We start from the raw sequence: 11,061 nt of genomic DNA, 5'->3' as shown, positions 1-11,061 counted from the left end.
TTGCTTGTGACTTTAGAGCTTCAAGGTCATATCTAAAAAATAAGATTCCAAGATCATTTGGAACGCTCTTTGGCTTGAATGGTGTTTTTACATTTGGTTATTTTTCACTTAACAACATGAATTGGAGTATATGCTGAAACCACGGCCTCAAATTTTCGAATGAGAACCAGCCTCTACATTATGACGTAGCTGGGCTGTGCTGGGCTTGGTGTGGGCTAGCCGGTGCTGGGCATGGTGTGGGCTAGCCTGTGCTGGGTTTGGTGCGGGCTTGGTGTTTTTGGCGCCCACCAAATACCCACATGTGGCCAATAGCTTCATGTTTGCTGGGCAGTGTCTTCATCCCAAATAGCATCCAATTTGCTATATAGTGCACTACTTTTGACCAGGGCCCATAGGGTTTTTGAGTAAATCTTGACAAATGAGTTGATTCTTAGAACAGAACTGGAGTTATCTGACTCCATTTCTCTCTCTTCTGCCAGTTTGATAGGAAGTGAATCAGATCACTTAGCTGCCAGAATACATCAAACACACACACACACACACACACACACACACACACACACACACACACACACACACACACACACACACACACACACACACACACACACACACACACACACACACACACACACACACACACATCCACAGCACTGACTCCAGAGTCAAGACTCCAGAAGTTGACATTAGTGTCAATCTTCATGAACTGTACACTTAGGAATTTTCCATGGAGCTCGGTTTTCTCCTGTTTTTCTCCATCATCCCTCTTCTCTCTTGAACACACGTGCAGGGGTGGAGGGTTATTGTCATCTGTTTCTTTTTGCTCTCTTCCAATACTGGATTTTGTCTTTGTGACATAATGACAGGGCAATTACACAAGACACTGTTAAAAAGTGTCAAACCATGTTTCTTTTCTCTCATTAATTTTGTATTCAGAGCAGACCTGTGATTTAGAGCACTCCTATAGATTCCCGGTTTAACCATTATATCTGTCACTAATGAAATATTGCTTTGTATCATTGCACATTTCCCTGACACTATAAGACTGTCTGTTGTGCAGAGATCATTGAAAGAAATGGACTATGTTAGAAACTTAAATTATATACATTTGTTGTAGCTGAAGTTGATTGTAAACCACAGATTGACACTCATCTATGAATAATAGACTAATTGTGAAGAATTGGAACACTCATTATGAGCAGCACAAAGATCAATACAATTACAGTGGACTGGAAGACAAGATGAGCGATGTACAGAGCAGGAAAGTGCCGGGGAAAGTGTGTCGAAGCAAGAGAAACTGAAATAGATGGATATACTGTCGGTGGAGTGTGTCAGAGTGAGAGAAATAGAAAAGGGTGCTGTTAATCCCTATTGGTTTAATAATAATCCCTAATGCGTTCTAGGAAGTCGACAAGACGTAGGACAGGGGTGCTGCTTAGTATCACAAGCTAAACCACTACTGTAGAAGGTAAGACTTCTGACGCACATGTACAGGGTCCCTTCAAAACATACTCTACCAGAGCTGATCCACTGGCCCTTGGCCAATTCTGTATTTTTCCATATTGCATCCCAAATGGCACCCTACTCCCTATATAGTGTACTACATTTGACCATGGAGCAGAGCTCTGGTCAAAAGTAGTGTATTATGTAGGGAATAGGGTGCCATTTGGCAAAGACATATCTGTCTTGAGGATTGTTCATATTCTCAAAGAGGGACACTGAGATGTTCTCATAAATATATCACAAACTTTGTCTGGTTTATTCAATGGCTTGTTGCCTTAGTACTAGATACAAGATAAGGGGGGAGTTTCACAACATCCTACAGTAACCCCAGAAGCCTGATGATAGATATTTAACATATTATTTCCCTGATGGAACATAATACTTTTGTTTTTACATGACCTCAATAACAGATTTTTAGGTAACTTTAAATCATTGGTGGTTTACTGTGTTACTGTATGTCAATATCTTAAATTATTATAATCATTATTACAATGGCAATGAACACAACATCATTTGATCATTCATTGAGGTTTTATTGAAAAAAGTAACAATATAATAGCATGTACAATAACAATAATAACATTATTAATAATATAAAATCTTTACATTCCATTGTTTTGCAGTAAAACTGGAAGACTCTGATACAAAATGACTGCAACAGGGAGGGAGGGGGTCTATGTACAAGAAAAGGAACATTTTAGCCGAATGGCCTTCAGTCAAAGAAATAGGAGATAGATTTGCCATAATGCAAACTCTATAGGCTTTCAATATATCTTATTAATATGCCTAGGTTACAGTACTGTTGGCTTAGTTTAAACCATGTTTTCCAATCCAAGATTCCCAAGTAAAACAATAAACAACTTAAAATGAAAAATAAAATAACATTTGATATCAAGGCATGGTAATCCTTAGGCATACTCTGGATATAAGTACACGTTCATGAAGAGCAAAGACATTGATAGGGTATGATAGAGGGGTAGATGCATTGCATTTTATACTCTCCTTATTTAAAGAGAAGTTAGGAGAAGATATTCTCTTTTTGTGATGGCAGAATTGTCGACGACCTAAGTACTAAGACGAAACTGATTGTTGTTTTGCTTGAACATATTTTTTACTGAAAAATAACTATTGTAACACTGTACTTGAGTTATTTTCTGAGCATGTGCTAACACCTAAGAACAACTGTTAAAACATGTTGCTGATCTAGTCTAGTCTGGCTTAGATCTTTGGCTTTGAATATGAAAATGACGGTAACACTTTACTGAAAGCCTCTCATCATAACTTTGCGTATCATGACTGTATCACAGTGAGATTATTTCAGTCTTATGCTGAATGAGTTCCAATTAAGTGCTGTGAACACATCTAAAAGGAGTGTTGGAAAATAAATATTTCCTCTACATTTTTTTTTACTTTTGAAAAATGCTCTACTTCTACCATTAACAAATGGATGAGACACTCAACAATTATTATGATGATAATAATACTCTTCGGCTTCTTCTGTTATCAAACCCTACAAAATGCAACAACATAGCAGCACTTTTTGAGAACATTTGTATGCTCATTTTCACCCCCCCTTGTCTTGTAGGTATTAATTCAGTTATGCTAAATTTCAATACTAATACCACCCTGCTCATTTCCTTCACACAAAACAGAAAACAGGCATGTTTCTATTGAATTGACCAGCATTGAACGGCCCTTACATGTACAGTATGTTATGTTGTATGTCTGTTATGAGACCAGCTCAAATAACAAAAGTCCATACAGGTTCAAATATCTGCTTTGGATAAGTACTGTATTGAAGTAGCAGTTCATATAAAAAGGTATCAAATTGATCATTTAGTATTTTTTTTTAAGGATTTGTTCCGCTACTTTACAACAGCTGCATAGTATTTTCTCCAATAGGTTAAAGCTACATTGAGCTACATTTCCTTTGGTGCAATTCACTAAAGCCTTCAAAGATCGCCCAGTTCACTGCAACATGAGGCTCTAGTCAAAGCCAAAATCAGTTGTGCATTCACTGGAAAATTGGTGATAAATTCCAATCTTATTATAAAGAAAAAGGGCTGAATTACAGCTTAATTGTTTGGATAAACATTAAATAACTTTATAGTACTTTGGAGATGGTTGCCCATGATCAATTAAAAAGTGCAAATTAGCTAAATAAAAACATATTTGGTTTTCACTCTGAAAGAGCAGAACTTTCAAAATGTCTCTCTTACTCTATGGGTGGACATCTTTGTTTGTTTTTCCCCAGTTCCTCTGAAACGAGAAAGTAGAGAATTTGCATATAGCAGCATTTTTCTTTTCAACTTAAGGGCAGTGAATAGAAATCAAAACTATAGTTCTTAAAACCATCTTGTTCATTATTTGCTGGACAGATACAGAGACATGTCTGCTAATTTCAAGTCATTATATCTAACATCCCTTCCAATGTTATATAGATGCATGTTCCTGTCTATCCATTGATGCTAAAGAGATGTATACTTTTCATTTTCTTGTGGGAACCATTTTTCAAGAACATTTTCCTTCATCTATGCACATTTCATAGTGCTGTTTTTGTTGTAATAATCAATTACATTGTTTTAAGAAACTATTACATACAAGTCCCCGGCTACCCCGTTCCCACAGCAGTACCTTCGGCATGAATCTGTCCTTTACACAAGGCCCAGCTCAGCTCAATGTGCCTTTTGGAACAACAAGACGTGAATCTAGAATCAGAAACTTCTTCTCTGTGAGGTGGTTTGAAGTCTCTGCACAGTTATATTTCAGATTCTCGCCTCAGGGGCCTGGACTCTAGTGGCACAGTGGCCTGGTGACGTGCAGAGTCTGAGATATTGTCTGTGTGAGTTACGTCTGGGCCCACGCTACCCCCGTTCCCCTCATCCGTCTCCTCTTTGTTAGTCAGCGCCACCTCGTTCTCGTAACAGAAGGAGTTGGAGCTGGACAGGATGTATTTTTTCTCTGCCAGGTCTCTGGCACTGCACAGCGGAGTGCTGGGCACCTCGTAAGTCTTATGAAAGCGAGAGTAGTCCACCTTGTAGTAGCTCTTCTCCTCGAAGAGCACCGGGTCAAAGCGGTGGCCCCAGAGGATCTCGCTGGCCAGGTAGGAGCTGCGGCACTGGGTGGTCATAGCCGTGGCCTCCACCATCCCCTCCAGGATCACCACGATCTCAAACTCGGACGTCTCCAGCTGTTGCTTGCTCATGTCATAGAATGGGCTGTCCTCGCTGATCTCGTGGACGATGGTGATGGGGGACACCAGGAAGATACGGTCGACTCCACTGTCGAAGCCCACGTCGATGTCCACTTGGTCCAGAGGGATGAACTCCCCCTCTGCAGTGGTGCGCGACTTGAGGAGCTGTGCCCGAACGTGGGCCTCCACCAGGTGGCTTTTCCTCAGGTTCCCCACGCGCCACATTAGACACAGCTTGTTGTCCCTCATAGCCACTGTAGCGTTGTGGCTGAACACCAGCGTCTCGTTCCTCTTCTTGGGCTTGGCCATCTTGGCCATGACGGCGCCGATGATGAAGGCATCAATGATGCAGCCCACAATGCTCTGGAAGACCACCATGAAGACCGCCACAGGACACTCGTCGGTTACATAGCGGTAGCCATAGCCGATGGTGGTCTGGGTCTCGATGGAGAAGAGGAAGGCTGCGGTAAAACTGCTAACGTTGGAGACACACTTCTGGGCGTCGTTCTCCAGGTCCCCATGGAAGATGGCGACCAGCCAGAAGACACAGCCGAAGAACAGCCACGACAGGAGGAACGCCAGGCAGAAGATGACGAACATCCACCGCCAGCGGATATCCACACAGGTCGTAAAGATGTCGGCGAGATAACGCTGGCCCTTCTCAGAGACATTGATGAACTGCACGTTGCAGTGACCGTCCTTCTTGACAAAGCGGCTCTGGGGCTGGTGCCTCGTGTGCACCTTGCCCTTGCCGTACCCGTTGGGCACTGCCACAGTGGCCAACTTCATGCCGTGCTCCTCGGTTGACACTATGCTGTAGCGGTTGGCTCGCACACTTCCCATCACCTCGTTCTGGTGGGAGGGCTGTGGCGCTGCTTCTGCTTTGGAAAACAGTCTGAGTTTTTGGAAAAACCGTTGGAGAAACAGTTTTGAAACGCTAAGGGGGACCAACTCAAGCAGGAAATGGGGTGGTGAAGTGAGGCGGACAGGGGGACGGAGGGAGGAGGAGACAAAGCCTCTCTCTCTCTCGGTCCTTGACGGCCTCTGGTATCCACAGGGCTGAGGATGATGAGTTGATCAGCGCTCTCTCATCGGGCGACCCGATTATTGTGTGGACCCCAGCAATGACGTATGCTGAGGGAAAAAGAGATAGAGAGAGAAAGGTGTTAGACTTACTGACGGTGTCAAAGAACGGATACAGAGGTAAAAATCTGTTAGTAATGATACGAGTCATGATAAAAGCAATATGAACTCAATGTCCTTATTTAATGGTAACAGCCTCCAATCTGAACTCTGTACATGAAATAGTCACCAACTGTCATGGATTATTATATCATTATCCATTCGATTACCATGTAGTGTGTGCAGCCTGAGAATACCATCAAATACTGTATACCCAAGAGCAAGAACAAGTACGTCTCCTCAAGCCAACAATATTTCATTCAGTTATGACAAAATAACAACCGTATTCAACCCCGATCCTGGCTTTTCCACTCTCCACTGAGAGAGGTCACAGAGTAATAGGAGTAAGGTCCCACTGATGGTCATTCACAAAGCATACTTGTTTTTGTTGGCCTCAGTGTCGACAAGATAATTTCTTGTTGGATTGTGGGTTACGGTGTTTCTACGGGATCCCATGGACGGGATTCTTTGGACTTTTTTCAAGTTCTTGACCTACCGTTACTGTTAACTGAGGACTGATCATCGTCGGATGCACATGTACCTTCAAAATGTTATATTTACCAGCACATTTGTTACAACATGGAAAAGGAAATAACAGTCTTGTTAAAGCAGAAAATGAATGATTGGTTTAATATTGCTTAACAAGCAGGCCCGTCACTTCCACTCTGTGAAGTAGGGTTGTCAGTAGGCCCGTCACCTGTCAAGTAGGCCCGTCACTTCCACTCTGTGAAGTAGGGTTGTCAGTAGGCCCGTCACCTGTCAAGTAGGCCCGTCACTTCCACTCTGTGAAGTAGGGTTGTCAGTAGGCCCGTCACCTGTCAAGTAGGCCCGTCACTTCCACTCTGTGAAGTAGGGTTGTCACGACAGTAGGGTTGTCTCAATACCAGTATCGCGATACTACGAAACCTAATTTTCCATGGATAAAACTATTTAGTCCTTTAAGAAACCTACTGTAGGTAACATATTGTGTGCTATAGCTTGGAAAATAAACATGTGATTCTGGTTGGCAACATAAGGCTGCTCGTTTCCATCATTAGAACATTTTCCTTGGGAAATGTTGTCCCCTTCATGTTTTGTTTCCTTGCCACGATACCTCTGAGTATCGCAATTCTTTTACTGTGACAACCCTACCGTGAAGACGGCCACACCAGCCTGTTTGTCACGTTGCACGGTGCATGCACCACTCTTCCTGACTCATTGCCCACTGGTGCATTCTTAATGTCCATTTTCACATACCTTGCTAATCACAACCATACCCATTAAAACCAGTAGATGTTGATAGCGCTGACTTCATCCATGCATTCCAACGGAAAACTCCCAACGGCTCATGAAGCCGGAAGTATTTGAATTTGAAGCTCGCCATATGGCTGAATGGGACTGAGTGGCACCAAAAAAAAAAAAAAAAAAAAATCGCTAAGGATCATGGAGAAAGTGGCAGTAACTAACAATGGATCATGGTCGATGTAATCGTTTTCATCATGCCTGAGAGTCAACTCAACGCTGCTAGAAGACGTCGGCGTCAATTAACGGAAGCCCCATAGACATTGGTTAGCCCCTCCATCTCCACTTGACAGGCTCGTTGAATCTGCGCTCTCATCGGGAAAGCACATCACAACCCCTGAGGTGCACGTGCAACGAGTGTGCATAAGGGCACAAGCCTCCTCGTAGCCTGCCAGTCTGTGATTGGTCTGTGCCAGCACGTGATCCTGAGTGACAACAAGTGTAGTCAGAATGGATCACCATTTAATTAAATATCTTGATTTGTAGCAAACGTTTTAATAATTAACTGTGTGGATTGAACTTGATCATAATAAACTAATTTTACAGGCCAAAATGGCCGTCAACATTTTTTATTGTTTGGCCGTTCTGGCTATCATAATTTACACAGGCTTTCTAGGGCAGACCAGGGCTTTTGGCACAGTGTAGTGGTGCTTGGTGTTTTCAGGTAGTAATGATGCGTTTTTAAATGGGGAGTCAGTGGTACAGAAATAACAGTTATTCCATTTGCTGTGTGACTTGACTACACAAATGTTTGTGGAAACTTTCCCGATTAGTGGGGAAATGTGAACATGAAAGTGTACACAGTATCCCTCTTTCTCTGGCTCATGTGTGCATTTGAGGGCATCAACGTAACTTGTTGACACAGAGTCCTCTGGGACTTCATCTTCTCTCAGCAGCAAAATGGCTGTCCTGTGAGGGCTCTAACTCTGGCACTACTGTAACGCCACTCATTAAAAGAGAGCCCTTCCTGCCTGTGTCTGCTCTGTTATACATGCCCTAGCCATGGTTGCAACGGACATTGTGAAAGCTTTTGTTTTGTTTGGTTGGGGTTTTTCCATTTACAAGAAATGTATTGAATTTAGTAAAGACTTTTGGGAGATTTGATGATATGAGAGTCAATGATGAAAAGGGACATGAGTGAGTCAGGAAAATATATATTTTCTTTGTGTTCCCTTGTTTGCAATACTTAAATCCCCAAATATAATTACTTTTACTCAGAGTAAACACATCCGAGATGTTTAGCTATGATTAGACTGAAGTCTCTCTTTAGTTAATTTACAAACGTTTCTGTAGTGTGTAGACTGACTTCAGATATTTATTTTCATGTTTCAAAGTAAGTTTAAAGATGGAATCCGCACTAGGGGAAACAGCACCACTGTCCGCCCCATGGATGTTATTGTTTTTGTTGACGAAACAGAGGTGGGGAGCGTTGTGCATCAAGAAAAGAAAATGGCAATACATATGCTTATCCAGCAGCATACCACTGCTGGCTTGCTTCTGAAGCTAAGCAGGGCTGGTCCTGGTCAGTCCCTGGATGGGAGACCAGATGCTGTTGGAGGGCCAGTAGGAGGCACACTTTCCTCTGGTCTAAAAAAATATCCCAATATCCCAGGGCAGTGATTGGGGACACTGCCCTGTGTAGGGTGCTGTCTTTCAGATGGGATGTTAAACAGGTGTCCTGACTCTCTGAGGTCATTAAAGATCCCATGGCACTTATCATAAGGGTAGGGGTGTTAACACTGGTGTCCTGGCTAAATTCCCAATCTGGCCCTCAAACCATCATGGTCACCTAATAATCCCCAGTTTACAATTGGCTCATTCATCCCCCTCCTCTCCCCTGTAACTATTCCCCAGGTTGTTGCTGCAAATGAGAGTGTGTTCTCAGTCAATTTACCTGGTAAAATAACAAATAAAAATGCTGCTGTTCTATAACACTTGCAATGACTGTTTGAGGGGAAAAATATTGTTCACCGTTTGCAGTAACCTCTTTGTTGTTGTAATATCACAAAAGGACGTGGGCGTTTCACTATTAAGGATTCGATCTTTAAAGAGTGATATCTGCAGTATCAGCCCCTAGAATCAGTCCTAAAATATCTTATTAAATTGGATCTCAAATAGCATGTTGGTGATGAGTGGAGTTAAGAGCACCTCATTCATCAAACTTGGGCATTATTTGGGGAAGTTTGCATTGTTGGCAGTAATCAGTAATATGACATGCAAAGTCAGTCAGCATTACAACCTCTCCTCAATGAATATCAATTAGGATGATTGTCTGGTTTACACAGTACTTGATTAATAGGAAGTTTACTGTCGAAATTGAATAGATAAGGCTGTTTTGTTTCCTTTGTTTATTTAGATTTTGTGGTTTGACAGGATCCTTAATTTTGTGTTGCTTTTAGGAAGATCAATAGATACTAAACAGCGATATTCCTATCTGTTTCTATGGGACCATGGTAACAGAATGGAAAAGTATAACTGTCTATTATTCTATTATTACAGACCCTTTTTGATCAGTGGGATAATTATGCTCTGTGGAAAACTGAATCACAGTACTCATGGACTGGCCTAATCTGAGAGATTTATATATAGTGCCAACATTCACTGGAAACAATGTCATGGTTGAAGTTTTTCTGCAGAAACAGAATTTACAGAATTTACGGTAACCCTGACCTACTGCCAGCGCACAGTTGTTCACGAGTGCCTACGGGGTGGTCTTGCAATTGTTACAGTGCTACTATACCTCTGCAGCCACACACAAAAATATATATATTTTACAATGTTTAATTTACGACTACCATTTTAACATACAATAAAATATGTATCTACAGCCAGGCTCCAAGCGGCACTCAAAATAAGGTAAATGCCATCTACAAATACGAACAGGTGCGGCCTAAAAAAATGGGAACCAACTGCGTCTTTCAAACATTCAATTGAGACAAGTTAGAACTCTAGGCCTACAAGCATATATGTTTACATTGATAATATAGGGCCTATGACTTACAATGATTGCATGGCAAATGTAAAATGTTTGTATTGCATATATTTGCAAGAAGTGTAGCCTATTGCATCATACATGCATGAATCAGCCCACGCATAAACATGACATGTTTATCGCACTTAAACGTATTATGCTGGGTTGAAATAGTTTGATCAAATGATTTAAATCCATAAACAATGATGAATAGCAGTTATATTCTCTGCAAGCTATCAGCCACAGTGGATATGACTTTTGTCGTGTAAATCGCCCGTATCCCTACTCCCCTGCGCCGCGCATCCATTCAAGTGCCACTGTTCCACGCTTTTCAAATAGGCCTAGAGATCAAATAAAATAAAACTGAGTCTATTGAGTTGGCTAATAGTTATGTAATAGACTCCAGTATTCTTCCATGGCATGCATTCAGCATCATCAACTTCCCCAAAAGTTTGATACGAATTGCTAGGAAGAGGTTTTAAACCTACCAGTTGCTCATTTGTAGACCGGATCAACGGATAGTTTAAATTATATTCCAGAAGTTATGTTCTCTGGTATCCACACTTTTCAAACCGTTTGTTTCTGTTTTTAAGTAGTTGTCTTGTTATGATGACAGCGATAACCGACAGTTCCTCATGTCACTAAAATGACTGGTCTTGACAATGTGGTTCGCAAATAGTTCGCCAGAGCAATTTAAATAGCGTATACCGGCATGCTCCGCCTTCTGGTCCATACCCAGCCAATAGTATTACAGAGACGAAAACGCGCTAATAAAGTCGGTTGATACACTGACACTGCTGTTTGAAACTTGTGAGAAATTCCATAGACTATAGAATGAAAGTGGTGTTTGGGGAGACATGTCAGGGGTTTGGATAAGGACGGCCGTGCTTAACACCAACTTGGTAGTTTAGTGGTGTTAATTAATATTGAT

The 11,061-nt window shown here is 41.8% G+C and overlaps 1 protein-coding gene across 1 annotated transcript; it reads right to left on the bottom strand.

The window, feature by feature from the left end:
* Window positions 1–2,015: 2,015 nt before the first annotated feature.
* Window positions 2,016–10,786, bottom strand: LOC115112971 (inward rectifier potassium channel 2-like). Its single transcript, XM_029640099.2, has 2 exons — window positions 10,619–10,786; window positions 2,016–5,830 (listed from the first exon to the last, which is right to left on the bottom strand). The coding sequence occupies exon 2, from the start codon at window positions 5,537–5,539 to the stop codon at window positions 4,262–4,264; it is 1,278 nt and encodes a 425-aa protein (XP_029495959.1). The 5' UTR covers window positions 5,540–5,830; window positions 10,619–10,786; the 3' UTR covers window positions 2,016–4,261.
* Window positions 10,787–11,061: the final 275 nt, after the last annotated feature.

Source organism: Oncorhynchus nerka, linkage group LG28 (assembly GCF_034236695.1).
Source record: "Oncorhynchus nerka isolate Pitt River linkage group LG28, Oner_Uvic_2.0, whole genome shotgun sequence".
In the NCBI taxonomy this organism is placed as follows: domain Eukaryota; kingdom Metazoa; phylum Chordata; class Actinopteri; order Salmoniformes; family Salmonidae; genus Oncorhynchus; species Oncorhynchus nerka.
The sequence above is the reverse complement of the archived record's forward strand: the minus strand, read 5'-3'. Positions and strand labels throughout refer to the sequence as shown.